We start from the raw sequence: 20,628 nt of genomic DNA on the forward strand, positions 1-20,628 counted from the left end.
GATCCCCAGTGATGTGTCCCACGGACCTTCATGGGGCAGGATGCTGCTAACTCAACAACCACGGTAGGGACAACAGGGATGATAGGGACACTTACTCCAGCTAATAGGTACTGTGAGCTCACTGTGTGCCAGGCACTGTTCCGGGCATTTCCTTGCATAGTTCATCTGATCCTTAATACAAACCCAGGAGGGATGAACCTCTTACCCGCCCCAATTTTACAGGTGAGGAATCTAAAAACCAACCAAGCAATCAATCATAATTATAAAAACTTTTCTAAAGTCACACAGCAGAGAAGTGTTGGGAGTAGGATTTGAAGCTGGGAAGCCCAGAGCCTGTGGCTCTCACCACTACTGAACGCTGCATCTCTAGATAAGAACAATCTTTTCTATTTGTTTTAGAGGTAAATGAAACAAACAAAAAAGTCAAATTAAATCATCTGTCCCTGCAAGACCACTCCACTAATGCGTGTCAAAGACACCATTAGGTCCCATGTGTTTTGACTCCTTCTGGTTGTTTCTCAGTACATCCTATCTCATGATCTAAACATATATTTGTCTTTCTTTTTGCTTGCTTGGGACTACATGTAGGTGATGGAAACCAAGTCTGGATAATTGTATGCAAACCTGACTGTTAAAATAACTGCCTTCATTGTTGTACCTGTAGAGGGCGTCCCATGGGGGTGGTGGGGTGGTGGGAGTATATTCCCTTCTCCGTGAAGGTGGGCTGGCCTTGACCAGTGCAATGTGGGGAAGGGACTCTGTGCCAGTTCCCAGCCCAGCCTGTTAGAGACCTGAACCACCTTTCTCCCCGCAAACAACACCCTCCCTCTTTCAGTGAACTCAGCAACCACATGAGAGGTCAGACCACCCAACTGAAGACAGAAGCTCAGCCGTTCCCTCGGGCAGCCCAGCATCCCAACCAAGGGATCAGACATGTGAATGAAGACACGTCTGATGTCATGATCTTTGGCAATCCATCCTCTCTGCAGAAATCTCATCAGAAAGCAGCACATGAATGACCTGGCTGAGCCCAGCCGACTCAAAAAAATCAAGAATAAATCACGGTTTTAAACCACTCAGTTTTTGCGTGCTTGGCAATGCAGTGGTATCTAACTGAAAATAATGCAACTGGAAATTCACTTAGAGTAAGAAATCAAAAATGCTCTCTTCCTGACTCATGGAGCAAAGCTCATGGTAATTGCTGCTGGCCTCTGCATGAGCATTCTGTTCTAAATAGTATGCTTGCGCAAATCCCAAGGGCATAGCCAGTGTACCCCAATTATCCCTGTGTCGAACCAGACTATAGAAGAAGAAAAGCAATTTTTTTCTCCCCCAAACTGCATTTCATTTTTCTTTGTTTCTCTGTGGCAAGTCCTCCTCTTCCCAAGCCCCTCTCAGGGCTCTCAGTGGCTGGATGTCCAGCAGTCCTCTGGTCCTCATGGTGGGGACCTCCAGCTCTAAGAGAGGCTCAGCTGGTGACAGGAACTGAGCTCAGGTGCTAGAGTCATGGGATAGGAACAGAGTCCTTGTCAGGAACCTGGGGATGGCTGTTGACAGGTGGGCCAGGGCATGGATGCTCCCCGCTTTCCAGATCCCAGCCTCATCCCTGAGAACAGACTTGGCCTCACAGCCCCGATCATGTGGTCCCTCACAGGTCAGACTGGCTGGACACTTACTTTGGACCAGTTCCTCTCCTGGCAAGTAACATTTATAATCTCCGTGAATGTCCTTCTTCCTTTACAATCTCTAAGACAAAAACACTACAGAGGATGGGTTGTTTTATTTTGCTTTTTTAGTTGTTTATTCATGAGAGACAAAGAGAGAGGCAGAGACACAGGCAGAGGGAGAAGCAGGCTCCCCGCAGGGATCCTGGGATCATGCCCTGAGCCCAAGGCAGCCGCTCAGCCACTGAGCCACCCAGGCACTCCCAGAGGATGGGTTTTGATCTTCATTTTTTGGGTGAGGAAGTTAAATTTCAAGTTACCAATGCCTGGGGTCACACACGAGTTCATGCAATGTCAGGGTTCCTACTCCCACAACCAATTCCACCAACCTTCTTCTAGCAGAACCCGAGGTGGCGATGGGGTGCTACACAGCAGTCCTGGAACAGGGAACTGCAGGCTTAATGCACACAGGACACAAGGGACTAGGTGCCCACCAGTCTGTCACCTGATTTCTTCCCCAGAGAGAGGAACAGAGTGGAAGTTAAGGAACATCCTGAAAATGTGGTGACTTGCCTGTTACTTGACACTTCCCTCCACCCAGAGTCAGAGGAGGAGCAGGTGATCTCCAGTATCTTTCTATTTCTAGATCACAGGCTCTGGACAACCCGCTGCCCATACACCACCAGCAGTTCTGGATTCTTGCTGTGTGAACCGAGTCCGCTGCTCTGCCCCATGCCTCCCACACCTCCTCCAGGGAGAGCTAAGTTAACCACTGCATCTACACTCCCACTCTGTGGGTATTTCATCGCACGGGATTCCATTCACCAGAATACCTCTGCCAATAATGAAATGGCTCAATTGCCAGGGAAACTCCAAAGGGAATCTTTGAATGGTAGCTATGACCTGAGCTTTTGACTCTATTGGACTTAATGTCTATAATAATCTTTACTACCTCTATTTGTGTCTTTAAAGTTAAGTAGATTTTCCATAGTTCTTTCTTTTTAATTCCTTATTCTCTCTCTCTCTTCCATCCTTATGGGTTTTTTTTTTTAAGATTTTATTTATTATTTGAGACAGAGGGGAAAGAATGAGTAGTGGGGAAGGAAAGAGGGAGAGAAACAGAATCCCCACTGCAGGAAGCCCACCACGGAGCTGGATCCCAGGACCCTGAGATCATGACCTGAGCCCAAGGCAGATGCTTTACCAACTGAGCCACCCAAGTGCCCTCTCCATCCTAAGGTACCAACACATTCCCCCAAATGTACTGTTGTAAGTATTCCCTCTTGGTGCCTATCCTTACTTCTTAATGTAATAAATTCTGTATTTTGGACTCAACAACACTTTATCACACAAGCACCTGCTGAGAGCCCTGGATGCCCACTAATACCCAGGCACCTCCAAGTCAAAACCTAGGCTGTCCTTGGCAATCATTCTCCCTAAGCTGGGAGTGATGATTTTGACCCCTCGTGGAAGGAAGAACTGCCACAATGGCCAACTTATTCAGTCCTCTATAATTAGCTGATTATCAGCATTGACAACAGGATGCCATTTGCCAACCTCTTCCTCCCTGACTTGGCTGTAGCCAACCCTTGCCAGCCAGGTTTACCCCTGGGAGAGTGTGTTCTCCTTCAACCAGGCTCCCCTTGCAACACTGTTCACAGATGGCTACACCAACAGTGGGTGTCCCCTTCCAAAATTCAGTCATCCAACATCCAACATGATTTACTGAATGTCGCCATCTTTGTTGCACTCTGCTCTTCACTGGCAGGTAGTGATAAGTGACGGCTTAGCAGTGAACAACAAACGCCCCCCTGCCATCCCCCTGCTCACCTGTCTGCCCAGCGATGGAGGCGCTCAGTCTGTGGGGGATCCTTGAGGACACCTTCAAGGTCACTCGGATCTGGTAATACCTAAGGAAAGAACAGAGGACAGACTGATGAAGATCAGACTCCTCACTGGAGGCTTCTCCTAAAAGTACCTACACTTAATACTAAAGGCCATAGAGAACCATGGAAGTCTGCAGGCAGCCTGCATGATCATTTGGCATCAAGGAGGGACAGTGGGAGAGGAATAGGATGGAACCAAGACAGAGCCAGGAAGTTGAGTTGAAGTGAGATCATACAAGATACATACAAGGTTGGTGGTAATGGGGAGAGGGAAAGGGATAGTAGGGTTGGCCATATGGCACAGGCATATTAATGGGAATGGCTTTCCTTTGGTCAGAAAAGTCTTCTACAGGAAAATGGAAGCTTTAACGCATGGTATAAAATCCATACATAAATTGAGTTGCTGTCATGTGGCAACACAGACAATTTCTTCCTTTAGAAACACAGCAGCTGGGATGCCAATCCTGAGGGTACTGCCAACCACATTTTCCAGTGTATTTCCGCGCCCTTATTTATAATCTGTCACTCCCATTTCAAAATTCCATCATTTCAGGACCTTGTGCAGGTTCCCACCCTATCAGTAACCCTCCTATCTGCCCATTTCTGCCCCAGGTGCAGAAGCATCTTCTCCATTTCCCTGCTTGCAATTAATGGCCCTTTTGCTTGCAAGCGCACAGGAACATTTCTGGCATCATGACTGCTCCTCTCTTCTACCAATTTCAAGCCCATTGTGAAATGGAATGTGAATAAAACAAAGTGAAATAGAGGTAAAATGAACCATGAACACATCAGTCTCCAATGGCTCATTGAGCTTATGGCTGGAGGTGACACCACACTGTGATATAGAAGGTTCTGTGGACATGCTCGTGTTTGTGGTACATGTGTGTGTGATAAGCAGAGGAGATGTAGAGCAAAGAGCAAGGGTGCTGGATTCATAGCTGGAGTTTGGGTGACATAATTTGTGAGCTGTGTGATTTTGAATACTCACAATTTCTCTAAACTTGTTTCTGAACTTTTTTCTGTATCTATAAAATGATGATTTAAAAAAAATACCTGCCATGACATCTGCTTCTAAGAAAGATGGCATACACATACTTTTCCCAATTCTTCCCACCACATACAACTAAAACATATATATATATGTATATATAACAAAATATTTTTACAGATGAAGAAGAAAGCAAACAGTCCAAGGACCTCAAGGTCCAAATAAAGATACGGCAGTGAGTTCTCTTCATTTTCTTTTTGCTTCCTATATCCCAGAGAAAAGCCAACAAACCAAAAATCCTAATGTCTGTAGAAAAACTATTAAACTATTTCTGTAGAGAAAAAAAAAATCCCAAACAAAAATGCCTACTTTCCCTAGAAAAGGACCAGAAAAGGAGCAGCCAAGCAAGATAAAAAACTTTTAGACAATAGTGGTTGTACTCCAGCCATACTACACACAAAAATTGTGGCCTCACCTCCACCCATACCAGCAAAGGCCAAGTGGGAGCCTACATGTCCTCCACTGCCAAGCTTTAATGAGGCACCTTCCCCACCTGTCAAGAGGTCTTCTAGTAGGGAGCCAAATTTTCACTGCTATGGATAGTAATGAGAACCCCAGCTTTGTAAAGTACAGACTATGTGGGGGGCCTGAGTTTCTACTCCCGCCCAGCAGCAACAAGGGCACAAATATGCTCAAATGGGGCAGCCCTAGTGGCTCAGCAGTTTAGTGCCGCCTTCAGCCCAGGGCCTGATCCTGGAGACCCAGGATCGAGTCCCACGTCAGGCTCCCTGCATGGAGCCTGCTTCTCCCTCTGCCTGTGTCTCTGCCTCTCTCTGTGTCTCTCATGAATAAATAAATAAAATCTTAAAAAAAAAACCCAAAAGTATGCTCAAATGATTTCTGACAAAGTTCAAAAGCAATTCAATGGAAAAAAGGTAGCCTTCTCAATCAATGGTCCTGAAGCAACGGGACATTCACAGGCAAAACCATAACCAAAACCAAACAAGGAGCTCAACTTAAATCTCACCTAAATCTAAACCTTCTACAAAAACTAACTCAAAGTGGATCATAAACTTATGTACAAAATGTAAAACTATTAAACCTTCAGGAAGAAAAACAAAAGAAAGCTTTAAAGTCTAGGGATAAGCAATGAGTCCTTAACCAATAGCAAAAGCATGATCCACACGCATAAAAAAATTGATAAAAAAGAAAAGCTGACCACTTTTGTCCTGCAGTTCATGCCACTTAGAGAATTATAAGAATTATAAGACAGCCACATGGTGAGAGAAAATGTGCAAATCACAAAAACTAATTCAAAGTGGATCATAAACTTATGTGCAAAATGTAAAACTATTAAACCTTCAGGAAGAAAAACAAAAGAAAGCTTTAAAGTCTAGGGATAAGCAATGAGTTCTTAACCAACAGCAAAAGCATGATCCACACGCATAAAAAAATTGATAAAAAAGAAAAGCTGACCACTTTTGTCCTGCAGTTCATGCCACTTAGAGAATTATAAGACAAGCCACATGGTGAGAGAAAACGTGCAAATCACACACAGCTGACCATCATTTACAGATTCTGTACATGTAGATTCTCCTGCAACCTCACATGATATTCAGGGGCTCCGCGGTCACTCAGACATATGCTCCCACAGGTGCAAAGTCTGACTCACCTCTTGCACCTGTTTCCACTTGAGGTCCAACAACACAATACCACCTTCTGTTTCAGTTCTCATGCCATCAACACATGTCTTCTGCAGCATATTTAGTGCTACTTTTTAAATATATATTTTTGCGCCTTTTGTGGGTGACTCTGCTATTTAAAATGGCCCCTCATGTAGAGTCGATGCACTGTCTGGTGTCCCTAAATGCAGGAAGACTGTGGAGAGCCTTACAGAGGTGATAATGCATTAGACAAGCTGACCTCAGGGCTAAGGTATAGTGCCACTGGCCATCAGTTCATTGTTAGTGGATCAAAGATAAATAGAGAGATGATGATGATGATGATGATGATGATGATAATAGATAGATAGATAGATAGATAATAGGAAAATAGATGATAGACACATGATAGATGATAGGAAAATAGATGATAGATTATAGATAGATAGATGATAGGAAAATAGATGATAGATGACAGATGATAGGAAAATAGATGATAGATGATAGAAAACTAGATAGATAGATGATAGGTGATAGATGATAGATAGGAAAATAGATAATAAACAGATGATAGATTAAGAGATAGATGATAGATAGATGATTGATGTATAGATAGATAGCACTGTCTTAAACAGAAACACGCCAAAAACAAGGTTATGTATTAATCAGTTGACAAGCACGTTGTGACCAGAGGCTCTCAGCCCCTCACTCTGTTTCCCTGGGGAGCGACAACTCATGCCACGGAGGCAGTCTACTACCATTGTGAAATCCATGGGGGAAGCACAATCACAAATTAGCTCATAGGCTCATGCATCTGTGTGAGGGAGACTGAGGCAGCAGGGAAGCTTCTGGCCTTGTCTAGAGGAGACAGCTGCTCCTTAGCAGTTGCTAATTACCACTGTGCAGAAAGGTTGACTGTGTATTGCTAGATCTTTTGGGTTTTCAAGGGAAGACAGAAACTTGGATTTTTAATAAAACATCTTTAAAATGTTGAATGTTGCTTCATAAATTAATGACAGTGGCAGGAGCAACAACAGGCACAGTGAAACAATTAGAGGCAGCCACCGCGGCCACAGCATTCACAATCAAGCTCCGTGTCCACAGAATGGAACACATTTGCGCGCGAACTCCCCATGCGCCAATAACCGGCGCACTCTGATTTATACAAATACAAGATGTTGCTTCTGGTGTTTCTTTAATAAAAGACTCATGCATTTCAATAATACCGTCATCAGCGGAAGAGATATAAATCCCTCCACCACCACCAGTTTTAATATTCTAATGGCTTCTTCTCTGAACACAAAATGGGGCACTCGTTGCCAGAAGCCATATATCACTTTTCCATCACTTTTCTATCAGACCATATATCACACTCCAAGCTGTGCTTAGAGCAGTTAGAGTTATGCTCAAGACTTACTCAGCACCACTGTGCCAAGGCCTGTATCAGGAACTTTCATGGACGCAATCTTGCTGGAGCCTCTATAAATCCTCCGTGAGAGAGAGCATCATCTCAGGTGCTAACCAGAGAAGATACTGGGCCACTGGAAATATCAAACTACTCATCCAGTAGTAAAAGGGCAGCCACCATTTTAATCCAGGGATAAATGTATTTTTAAAACTTTTTTGCCTGCTACCCGTCACAGGAATCACATTTTATTGCATACATTAAAACTTTTTATAACCGATTCCAAAGCACCGTCTGAGTTCTTATTTCTTAAAAGCACTTGATGTTGCTGGGTCTTACTTCAAGGGATCAGTCATCATTTTGAACTTCAGGTGCTTGGCAGGCATATGTTGAAAGAAAGAAGCTTCAATTAGACTGGCCCACTTGGGCTCTGCCCTGATTAAACAGAATGCTTAAACCCCTTTAATAATTCTCTTTTCTCTGCCAAGAATTTCTGCCAGGTCATAAATCCATAAACCAAGCCATGTGTCATACATGACATACATGACATCATTTGATCCTTGCAGGAAATCTTTGATACCCGTGCTATGATTTCCATCTTAAAGATGAGAAAAACCGCCCTCTGGAGATGAAGGGATTTGTCCCAAGTTCACACATTCAGTAAGTAATGTTAGCACATCTCCAGGAATGACCTTATTTTTCGCACATGGATTTCCTCTACCCATCTTAAATCCACCTTCTTCGAGCTGGGGTCATTCAAGAAGACACTATGGAGAAGGGAGCCATGAACTCAGGTCAATGGAGGGTGAGCAAGTGGTGGGGGGGGAGTGAGTTGCAGTCGGAAGGAAGAAAGAAACGGAGACCAGGAGGTAGAAATCTTCAGACAGTGCGCCAGCATGTTTGAGTAGTCTGGATTTGCACATGACTCCTTTTGGGATATAAATACATATAGTCACTTTTTACCTTATGGGCTTCCATCTGTGAGGGTGGCATAAACTATGCCCTTTACATAATGCGGTAGGCAGAATAATGCCCCTTCCAAAGATAGTTACAACCTAATCTCCAGAACCCATGAAAGAGAATTAAAGGTTGCAGATGGAATTAAGGTTGCTGACCACCTGGCCTTGCAATGAGATTATTCTATGTCACCTGGGTACACCCACTGTAACCACAAGAATCCCTCCAAATGGAAGAAGGTAGAAGAGGGAGACAGGGTAACTCAATGTGAAAAAGACCCTACCAGCCGCTGCTCCCTTCACAGATGGAAGGTGCCATTGGCCAAAAAATGTGGGCAGCCAACATGCAATGGAAAAGACAAGGAAACAAATCCTTCCCTAGAACCTCTACAAAGGAATACAGTCCTTGCAAAGCCAGATTTTAGCCTAGTTGGATGCATTTCAGGCTTCTGACCTCCAGAGTTGTTATATTATAAATTTAGGTCATTTTGAGCCACTTAGTTTGTGGTGATTTATTACAGTAAACAAATGCATATAGGCTTTCAAATTTCTTCCTCATGACAAAGCTAATAGGCAGGAGTGATGATCCCCATGTTAACAATATAACAATTGCTCAGAGAGGTTAGGAAATTTTCCTACAGTCACAGGGTTAGTTAATGGAAAGTTTAGAGATTAAAATGCAGGGCCATTTGACTCAACCAAGCTCTTATTTGGGGAGGCAAATTTAAGAGCTTTAAACTTCATTAGGCTCCCCTGAACTTCCTCATCACTATTGTCACCAGGTGTCCAATCATATTCTCCCTCTGATCACTAATGTATTTCCCTTTGCTTTCTCAAAAGCACCTTTGGAAGAGGTACGCTATCTTTTGCCTCTTTTGTATTCCCCCAAGCTCTGAGCACCGTATAAGGAGAGAAAAGCATCTAACAAACATTTGTTCTTGGTTGATTATAGAAATATCCACTACTACCAGCTGCTGGAGGAGGAAAACCATGTCCAACCCATCTCTGTATTTCCAGCAATCAACATGGTGCTCGTAGTAGTTGGCATTCAATCGGTGTCCAAGGAAAGAGAAAGATTGATTCCAACAACAGAGACTCCACTAAAAACCACGGGGTTATACAATCCACTTCCAACATCTACAACTCTATGAGTGACTAAGAATCCACATGCATTTTTTATGAAACAAAATTAGAAATGATATTCTATAATGGGAATACAGACATCTATGACATTTTCTTATAATCATTTTCATATCAGGCACAATATGAAACAACCACTCTGACCCAGAGACAGGTGACATGACCTGAAGTATAAATCACTGTGTTTCCAAAAAGGTCAAAACTGAGACCCGGGAGTCAGAAAGCCTAGGTCCCAAAGCCAAATAGGCAAACTTCAAATAATAACTTTCCTTCTCTGAGCCTCCTTCCTCACAAGTGATGCCATCTGTACCAGCCTCACAGAACTGCCATGTGCTGCAAACAGGAGGTGCATGTAAGGCCCCTAGTGTGATGCTCAACCTTTAGTATTTAAAGAGAAAATATTGCTGTTACTGTTATCTAAGATATGTAGAATAGACATCATCCCTCAACTGTGACCCCAATCTATCCAATCCATGGCTGGGGTGAAGCTGGGGGAAAAGTTATGGCTTGGGTGGGACAAGGTTCAGAGATGCCTGTGGCATGTGGTACTTGATAATGCAAAATGGCAGGCACAAGAAGAAATGCTCTGCTCTGGCATGGATGTGCCCATATGGCTGAGAATAAATCCTTTCTTTGAGTCCTCTGAGGCAGTATAGCATAGTGGCTTATGAGTGTGAACTCTAGAAATCTGTCCTGACTGGCTGTGTGACCTAACTTGACAGTGGAAGACCCACTGGTCCCAAGGTAAAACTCTCTGGCCTAACAGGGTAGATGGGGAAGTCATGCCAGTAAGAGAGGCCTTGATATTCTAAAAAATCAACTAAAAAAAGAAAAAAAAAAAGACCCAGGAAATGACCAATATATTTTTGCTGTACACTCATAGACTGACTCATCTGTTCTGACAGTGTCCACCCACCATAACAGAACTATAAACCACTCTGTTGGGTTTTATTAGCCTCAACAGCAAATAATGAGATACTTTTTTAAGAAAAGTCCACTCTTTCAGCAAAGCTTGTCTGGAGACTTCAATATTATCAAAACATAATAGTTACCACAAATCAGATTCCACTGATGTTTTACTGTGATGAGTTTTCTCGTTCCTTCAATCCCATCTCCTTGCTCATCCGGAAGGGTCTGTGTGATGCTCACATTCTGACCTGTCTGCTCAATATCCACGGTCACTCCCCTCCTTCTTTACAAAAAAAGATCAGATAAAAGAGAAAGAAATATGCCTACCTAAAAAAGTACTTGCCCATCCCGAATCTCTTGCAGCTAGGAGATATCGTGTGATCCTCTCCTGGCTAATGAGAGAAAAACCACACATTGCCAGATGGAGCAAAGAGGGACACTTTTAAGGAGACGTCTTGGGCTATCTGTCCCTTCTCTGACTTTCTCTCCTGACTTGACACAGAAAGAAAATACTGGAGAGCATTAAAGCAGTCATGCTTTGGCCATGAGGATAAAAGCCATGTTCAAAGGATAGTAGAGCAGAAGAACAGGAGAAGTCTGAGTCTTTTGTGTCTCTTGTGACACGGTGGTCCTGTCTACTTCTGCATTTCTTGAGACATCTTATAACTGTTAAGCCAGGATTAGTCATACATCGGATCATCTGAAGCCAAACACAATCCTTGTGGATGGAATCTGATTCCAGACCCTCCTGAGGCCACATTTTCTCTAGGGAAAATTTCAGAAGAAGTGACATCAGCAACCTGATATCTCTTGCTGTCTTTTTTCTTGACAGTAGAAAATCTTAAAATCTATGAACACAGGTTAAACTTTGGGGGAGAAATAAAGCAGATATTTCAGTCCACTGGAGTTTAAAGCTGCTTAGTGAGGGAAAAGGATCCTTTCCATAAAGCTGAACCTAACCATTGCAATGCATTCTCCTACAAGGTTTAGGGGTGGAGCTCCAGGTGACAATAAAGTGTGTTTTGCTTAACTCTGTGGGTATGCTGTGAGTCTGTTGGTATGCCCGGAAAACTTCAGGGATGCAGGTGGTCAAAGGTTGAAACTGTCAACGCCTGTGTCCTTTGCAACTGTGAAGAAGACCTGCCTTCTGCCGTTAACATCCCATCCTTCATGTCCAACTATGTAGCATTTTCGCCAACAGAAACCACTTTTATTTTTCATGAGAACTCTTTGAATTGTATATTACATTCCCACAGACAGGTACAGAAATAAGATTTTTCAAGGGCAGCCCAGGTGGCTCAGCGGTTTAGTGCTGTCTTTGGCCCAGGGTGTGATCCTGGGGACCCGGGATCGAGTCTAGCGTCGGGCTCCTTGCATGGAGCCTGCTTATCCCTCTGCTTGTGTCTCTGCCTCTCTTTCTGTGTCTCTTGTGAATGAATAAATAAAATCTTAAAAAAAGAAACAATCCCCTCAGTCTTGGGTAGTTTCCTCACGTAGACATATAGATCAGCCCTCAATGAGAGATCTTAGGGTACTGCTCGGCACATCCCTACTGTGTGAGCTTGCATGCTTGCTCTCTCTCCTGCTCTTATGCACTCTCTTTCTTTCCTGCTCTCTAATAACAGAAGTGTGTTGCAGGCACTTAACAAATATGTGTTCAATCAAATCATTTTTAAATTAAATGTCTATAAAAGTCCATATTCGGGATGGGTGAGTACTTTTTAGGTAGGTACAGTTACTGCATGTTTTATGGTGCTGCCCTAGCCACACAGTGATGTGTCAACAGTTTACAACTTCATGTGTTTTGACCTCAAAGTTGGTAGCTTGAAACTGGCCAAGGTGAGAGTATTTACACCATGGAAATCAATAAATGTAATGATCTCGTTTTTGTTATTTTTTTTCTCTTTTTTTCTTTTTCTTTTTCTTTTTCTTTTCTTTTTTTTTTTCTTTTTTTTTTTTTAGCCACTTTTAAAACATTTCTCAGTACGCCACTGCACCCCTGGTAACCACTACTCTATCCTTCTAACTAAAGGAGATATGGAGCCCACACAGATTAAATAAGAGGGCAATTTGGAAGAGTTCTAAGAAAGTCACTGTCAGGCAGGCCTCCAGCTGTTGGTCCCTCAGGAAAAAAATCTCTCATTGCTCTAAGATACCTCATGTAAAAAGCTATACTCATTATGCTCCTGGGATAATTCTGGGAGCAGGAGGAAAGAATGTGACCTTTGCAAGAGGCATGCCCTGTGAGTGTAGCTTTCAAAGTGTGTACAAAGTAGCTATCCTTCTTCTCCCATTACTAACATTAAAAACTTTAAAAACGAACTAGGGGTGGTGGAAGGGGAGGAGGGCGGGCGGGGGGTGGGGGTGACTGGGTGGCGGGCACTGAGGGGGGCACTTGACGGGATGAGCACTGGGTGTTATTCTGTATGTTGGCAAATTGAACACCAATAAAAAAAAAATAAATATATTATTTAAAAAGAAAAAAGAGTCTAGATCCTAAAATAAGAAATAAATTTAAGAAATTTAAAGGAAAAAATAAAAAATAAACTATGAGAAGGATTACAGGAAAAAAAAAAAAAAAACAAAGCCAACCCAACGTAGCAATAATAGCAATGATGAGGCTTCTTGTCCAACATAAGACAATTTAAACTCTCTGAACTCTCTTTTTTATTTGCAAATGGAGATGGTCTTTTACCTTTGGGAGTTAAGATTGACAAATCAGAATCAATGTGCAGAGCAATCCTGGGCTTTAATAAACGGTGGGTATTGTGTTTTATGTATCAGCCTGATTTGCTGGTGAACTACCATCCCTATTCACAGGAACTCAAATCAGCAATAGGAGTTGCCTAGTTGGAGATGCTATGTATACAAAATGAGGTTGCCAGGACCTGGGACACTTCAAAGTGCCTCCCCATGAGTCACACTCCCTGGGGAACCTGTTTTTCCACCTAATGAGTCAACTCAGCTGGGGTTTCTAATTTGCATGAGTGGCCATGTGTCAATGCTGGTCTCAGAAAAGTTGCTGGTGTCAATCTCCAGGTCCCCCAGAAAAGAGCCACTTGCAGGTAAAATGAAGACTCCTTCTTGACAGCCAGGATGGAATGGGACTCCATCACAAGACACCTGGGACAAAGTGCATCTTCAACAGGTGCCAGTTCACTTCCCTTTTGATGTGAGGTAGCACTGGATTTTCTTTGCACTTGTGTGGCTTGATTAAATGAGGTTAGGTGGAAAGCAGGCTTTTAAGCTTCTTGCACAGCTTGAAATGACATGGGTAATTTAAAACCTCAGACCAGAAAATGTGCTGTGCAAAATCACACTGTGACAGGGGTCTCTGCAGAGAGAATTTTCCTAATTGGCAAGACCAGATCCGACATCTACTTCCGAGCAGTCGGAGGGCAGTCGGAGGGTGAAGACAGGTCTTTCAGGTCTTTCGTGTAGAGGGATCAGAGGCGTGGTGTGAACACGCCCTGGGGAACCCAAGGCCCTGGCTTCTGCATCAGACAGACTGGGTGTTAAATACCGGATTCGCCACTTTCTGCTGGTGTGTGACCTTCAGCTGTCCATTTTACCTCCCCAAGCACTAGTTTTCTCATCTTAAAAATCAATTGTTGTGAGGAACAAATGGGACACTATAGGTAGAGGCCCTGATACAATGCATGAAACACAGAAAGCAATTCCTTTTAACATATAGTTGTAACATATAGATGTTGCTAATAGTAAGTAGACACAGAAAGGGGTGGGGGGGAGATTCCCATGTCTACCCAGGTAGTTTGCAGAGTCCACAAAAGAGCACAAGACTGCTAATTTGGGTCCATCATCTAATCCATTATACCAATACATTTAGACATAATTTAATTCTAGGATATATATTGATATTAAGTGATAAGAAATGACACTCTTCAAGGAGGTGGATAAACTATTCTATTGTTGCTTCTGGATACCCCATAAATATCTACAGTAACAACTGCACATCAGAGCAAGAATGAAGGAAGCCACCCACCCTTGCAAGCCAACACTGAGTCAGGCACCAGATGTTTTACACGCGATATCAGAGTCTACCTGGATAATAGTCATTAAAGATGGTCATTGTTTCCTCTACTCATCCTACGCAGGAGCTGAAGCTCCAAAGAAGTATACCTCACTCATAGGCTTATAGAGCATAAAAACAAGTAGTATGCAAGCTCATGGCTATGAAGCCCCAAAGATCTGACTTCAGCTCATGATCTCAGGGTCTTGGGATAGAGCCCTGCATGGGGCTCCCCACTCAGCAGGGAGTCTGCTTGTCCCTCTGCCCTCCCCCCACTTTTGCTCTCTCTCTCAAATCAATAAAATCTTAAAAAGAAACAAATAATTAAAATTAAAAAAAAAAAGTCATACCAGTGACCTTGGTGGAAAAAGATACCGCAAGCTTTCTCCTTCATATTCTTACTACTCAGTTATGGTTAATGGTAAACTGGCCAACGTGGGTACAAGGCCCCAGGACAGAGGTTGAAGACCCAGACAAAGGACACAATGGTCCCTGCCCTCAGGAGCTTAGAGTCTAGCGGAGAAAAACTAACTTCACAGCTAGTAATTATAATCCTAAGGAAGCTCTTGGAGCTTCCAAAGGATGAGATAAAGGGCAAGGTTAGCTCAGAGGAGGAAGATATGGCCTCAGCGGGTGGCAGGGATGAATTAAAACTGGCCCCTAGAAGACAGTAGAGTGTGCAGGAGAGATTGCTCATATCAAGAAACAGGAATGTAAAAAAAAAATATATATATATATATATATATAAAGAAAGAGAAAGAAAGAAAGAAAGAAAGAAAGAAAGAAAGAAAGAAAGAAGGAAGGAAGGAAGGAAGGAAGGAAGGAAGGAAGGAAGGAAGGAAGGAAGGAAGGAAGGAAGGGGAATGTGAGCTGGGGGTTCAAGATCAGGAACGACAGCAGAGTGGCTGGAGCGGAAGGCGGTTATCTTTGATGTCACCCGTTTGCAGCAGGGCCTTGTTGCAGCGCTGGCCTCGGGGGACCCAGCTGGGACCGTGAGCCACAGCCCTGACTCCCCAGAGAGTCACAGCACCCCTCTTTAACACAAGAGGGCAAGCTCTGACCCAGAGCGTGACTGAGATCCCGGTAGACGGAGATGCTCTGTGACGGAATTTTGTACGTGCTCCATTTTGCTACGCCTGAGTTCACCTGACTTATCCAGAGACTGATCCATTTTACAAATATAAGTCATGAAGCTGACATGCCATCAAAGCTCCCCCTTGAGGAATGGGCAGGTCTAGGCATTTGTGGTAGAGGGAAAGCCTGGAAAGACACAGAGGGGTGGGACCTGGGGGAGTGTGTGGGGCTAGTGGGGAGCTAGCTGAGTTGGACTGGAGCACAGGATGGGGAATGAGCAACTACAAGTCGATATTTCTTTCCCAAAAATTGACCCTGGTGCCTACTATGGTGTAAACAGATGGTCAACACTACCCTCCACAGAGGAGTAAGTGTAGTGATTCAAGACACCAACTGTGAAATCGAACTGAGCTTTGTTAAGTCTCAGATTCATCCCCTCCCAGCTCTGTGACCTTAGAAAAGCTATTTAACCTCTCTGAGCTACCATTTTCTTCTACGTCTCCCTTGCCTCCTCTCTCCACCAGTCGAGTGTGAGCCACGTTTCCTATCCAGGCGATGAGGGCAGGTGACACAGGCCGCTGATCTTGCACGAGAGCAGCTGCACAGCAGACAGACACACAGACCTGCCAACTGTTCTCTGGGAGGAAGAAACCTCAGCCGATTTTCCAGCCCCTTCCATCAGAATGTGTGTGTGTGTGTGTGTGTGTGTGTGTGTGTGTTTAAGATTTTATTTATCTATTCATAAGAGACACAGAGAAAGGCAGAGACACAGAAAGGGAGAAGCAAGCTCCCTGCGGGGAGCCCAATGTGGGACTTGATCCCAGGACCCCAGGATCATGCCCTGGGCTGAAGGCAAAAGGCAGACAGATGCTCAACCACTGAGCCACTCAGGTGTACCAGAATGTGTCTCATCTGAGAAGAAACTGTCACAACTCTGCTTAGTGTTCCTCCCGCAGCACCCCCATCTCTTAATTGCCTTTTGATATGGAAACTGCCAGGACCTGAAGCCTGCCTGGAGATTTCAAGGGATTTCCTCATCTGCGTAAAAATTCCCATTTCCTCATCAATCCAATCTTTATTTCTGCAGAACTGTTCCGACGGAACAACAACGAAGTCCCTCAGCTCCATTTAAGAGATGTGCTCTGTAATTACAGCGGACGCTGTTTGCACCAAGCGGCCGCCGAGTGAGGCATATGCTGCTGCTGCAGAAGGGCGGGCCAGCAGGTGCACTGAGCAGGGGAGCAGGGGGTGGGGATGCAGGCTTGGCCGGATACGGAGGGGGGAGCAGCAGGTCTGCCCCCCAGCATGACTGGGAGGCGCTAGGGAGGCAGTGGGGGGTCAGGACTTCGCACCACTAGCCACAGGGCCAGGCCGATGCCCAGGTGACGTCTGCAAGAGCAGGACAGGAGCAGCTGTCGGCCCCTCGACCCCAGGCCATGGCAAGGACACAGGGAACACTGGCCGCCCCACCACCATCCCCTCAACACCTCCTGCTCAAGGCACTGCCCTCTCCAAATAAACTTTGTACAATCACTAGCTACCAAGCACATGCCACTGCTCAGTCCAGGACACCTTTTCTGTAGGCTTCGATGACCTAAGTGGTCATCTTCATCTTATTAATGAAAGAAACAGGTTCACAGAGGTTAAGTCGCTTTCCCAAGGCTCTGCTGCTAATAACGGTGCAGCGGGCGTTCAGAGCGGCTCCGTCCATCCTCAAGGCCCGTGCTCTCTCATTGCCTCCTCACCCCACGTCTTCGTCGCAGGACTTATATTCTGGGAGTTTCAGGCAATCAATCATCCCCATGGTGAGCTGTCAGCCTCTCTCAATAAATCTGTCATCTTCATTCCTCTGTCCTTAGCAGGCCATGCAGAGTTGGTGCTAGAAACGTTTTCTGACTTAAGACAGAGACCCCCAAACCATAAAGTGCTGAGTAATGAGAGACTTCAATCATAAATGCATTATGTGAAGACAGAAATATACTTTGCCCCCTCTGGCATGCATTTTGTCATCTGACTCAGGCAGATAAGGCACTAACTTTGGGGCATTTTAATCAAGAATGTGCAAACGCCATTACGATTTAAGTTGTGAAGAAATACAGTGGCTCTACTGTCCTGAGGATGCAGAAAATAGCGTCATTTCTTTTTAAAAGTGGGTCTAAAAGTGGGCATTATTCCAGAATATATATGAGAAGAGAGGTTCAGAGAGATTGACTGGCTTCCCCAAAGTCACACAGCAAAGATACAGGGGAGCTGGGATTTTATTTTATTTTTTTTAATAATTTTCTTTTTTTTTTTTTTAAAGATTTTATTTATCCATGAGAGACACAGAGAGAGAAAACCAGAGACATAGGCAGAGGGTGAAGCAGGCTCCCCATGGGGAGCCCAATGCAGGATTCGATCCCAGGGCCTTGGGATCATGCCCTGAGCTGAAGGCAGACACTCAACCACTGAGCCACCTGGGCATCTGGGGAGCTGGGATTTTAAACCAAGGTTTATCAGACTGATAAACCAGAACTTCAGAAAGCTCTTCCAAAGATAAGACAACACAGTCAATCCTGAGTAACCTCACACTGATGACAAATTAGTGGAGATTTGATAAAAGTCTTCACTCTCGAGTGGCCCATCATTTTCTGGTTGGTTGGCTTTCCACCTCTCACATCGCAGGCTGGGTTGAAGCTGGGATCAAAAAACCTAGCAAAATTGGGGCAGAGCCCCCCAAAGCTCCCAACATGGATTCCAGCATGTACAGGGTCCCTGGTATGTTGCCATGGGATGCCTCTGGGAGAGCAGAGTCACAAGTCCTCAAACCCTGACTGTCCAGATTCACATGTGGCCTCCAGCGAGTCACCCCATGTCCCCAGGCCTCTCTGTCTAGAAGTTCAAAATAAGGAGATTGATCTACAAAGTTCTGAAGCCCAGACTTCATTCCTGTTCCAAACTGACCAAGGAGCCCTTCAGCCGTGCTTAGAACCAATGTTCAAGTTCCCGGTGAGCCTGGAAGCCATGTTTCCATGCTTACTTGCAAGAAGAAGTGAAAAGGATGGGTGCAAGGAAGAGTCTGTCCACTGCTCCTCTGATTGATGATGCTCTCGGCGGAGAGGTGGCCGAGCTTGGCTTTGCACCTGGAAATGCCTGGCGCATAGTCCACGGCCCGGGCACCACATCACCTGGAACCCAGACAAGACTCTTCCACTAACCCAAGATTGACCCCTTTGGCCTTCGAGGTAAGGGGACTTCTGGGAGCCAGTGCCTACAGTCCACAGCCCTCTCTGCTCCCAGCTTTCGAATGATGCTGCCCCTCTCAGGGGCTCATATGGGCCCTTCTCTCTGGTCAGGACAAAAAGGACTGCGTTTGCTACCACCCACAACTCGTAAAACCCCCGGGGATATGTGAACTGAGTTTTCAAGGGAAGTAACAGTTCAGAAAGAAACACACATGTGGCAAAAAGAGTCCCTTCCCTCTCACCCCAGGTCAAGAGATCAGCAAAATCGTGGCGGGCAGAAGAGCCTAGCCGGTGAGATGACTGGTTTCAGGAGCTGCAGGCACACCCACGAGGTGCTGCAGGGGGGCAGCGAGTATGGGGTGTGCGGGGGGGCCTCTGCTCCCCCTCTAAGGTGTCGTCATTTTGCACATGCCTCCCGCTCTTGCACACCGATGCACTTTGCACACATGCCTCTGTCCCTCCCTGAGATGCCAGCCTCGAACATACTGGGAATCACTCTCACACATCAGGACCCAGCTCAGAGGCTCCCTGGCTGACAGCCGCCGAGCGGGCCCCACCTGTCCCCGTCCTCTGCTGAGTGTCTGTCCTGAGGACGCTGCCTGGCTGCTGGGCAGTCTGTCCCCCGCCCAAGAAGCCTATCTTCTTCCTCCTTCCTGCTTCCCCCAGCACGATGCCTGCTTGGCACCCAGCCCGCCCGGTCCCTCGGCAGGGATTAGGAAAGGATTAACACGCACATTTTATCTATTCACCCCAAGCCCCTGGCTGTGAGCTCCTTGCCAGAAGAACCTGTGCCTTATTGATTTCCACAGACTCCTCCCTCCACCTGCGTATTTGAGGGATGAGTGGATGACTTAATCCTGATTCACTTCAGTGGCCAGAATCTGCCCACGGATTTCTTGATCCTGACCTCCCCCTCGCTCTGGCAATGCTTTTGCATTTTCACATCATCCAGACTTTGGTCTACAGCAAATGGCTGTAGATCTCCTCAGAAAATAATCATTCACTCAACTTTTAGTAAACAATCAGAAAAAAAAAATCAGTGTCCAATGTACCCAACAGAATTTTATTTTTGCTTAAATTGCTGACAGTGTATACATGTAGCTATATTCATGCAGAGACGTCTGTAAGTTTTCTAAAAGTTCCGTAATGGTTTTGAGGAATAGGATCTGTGTTACTCTGCATTTCCTAATTTACATAAATGAATATGCATTTTTGCGCAAGAGGATAAATGTAATATGGACCTTGGGAGGTTCCCCACAAAGACAGAGTCCAGGGTGCTCTTCTGAGCTCTGGTACAAACCGGTGCTCGTGGTGAAAATGCCCTGTCCCAGAGCCACTGCTAGGAGTCCACGAACCAGACGGGCACCTGTGTCGGCCGCTCTGCACAGAGCCCCCCCGCGCAGGGTGACCGACAACCAGGGGCCACCAGCAATTTGTGTGCATTTATAAAATCCCAAACAATCATAAGACTTTAGTGGCTGTGTGGCATTAATTCAGACTGGATAAGTCAACTGCATCATGCTTACAAAACTAACTCAACAATATTTCCTACACATAAACAGTGCAGACAGCTGCCCACCCCCCCACCTCCATGTACGTCTCTGCTGCCCTGACGCCAGGAGGTCAGGGGTGGTGGCACCCAAAATCTCCAGCATGCTTCCAGGATATCAGGAACCAGGGGACGGGGTTGC

At 45.1% G+C, this 20,628-nt stretch overlaps 1 protein-coding gene across 2 annotated transcripts in view; it reads right to left on the reverse strand.

Annotated features, from left to right (window-relative positions):
- The window catches only part of FAM135B (family with sequence similarity 135 member B), a 283,976-nt gene that overhangs the window by 141,011 nt on the left and 122,337 nt on the right, over positions 1-20,628 (reverse strand). For both annotated transcript variants that reach the window (XM_077847362.1, XM_077847361.1), the window contains exon 3: positions 3,495-3,574. In XM_077847362.1, the coding sequence (XP_077703488.1) occupies positions 3,495-3,574 (80 nt within the window). The remainder of the gene's footprint in view (positions 1-3,494; positions 3,575-20,628) is intronic.

Source organism: Canis aureus, chromosome 14 (assembly GCF_053574225.1).
Source record: "Canis aureus isolate CA01 chromosome 14, VMU_Caureus_v.1.0, whole genome shotgun sequence".
Classification (NCBI taxonomy): Eukaryota; Metazoa; Chordata; class Mammalia; order Carnivora; family Canidae; genus Canis; species Canis aureus.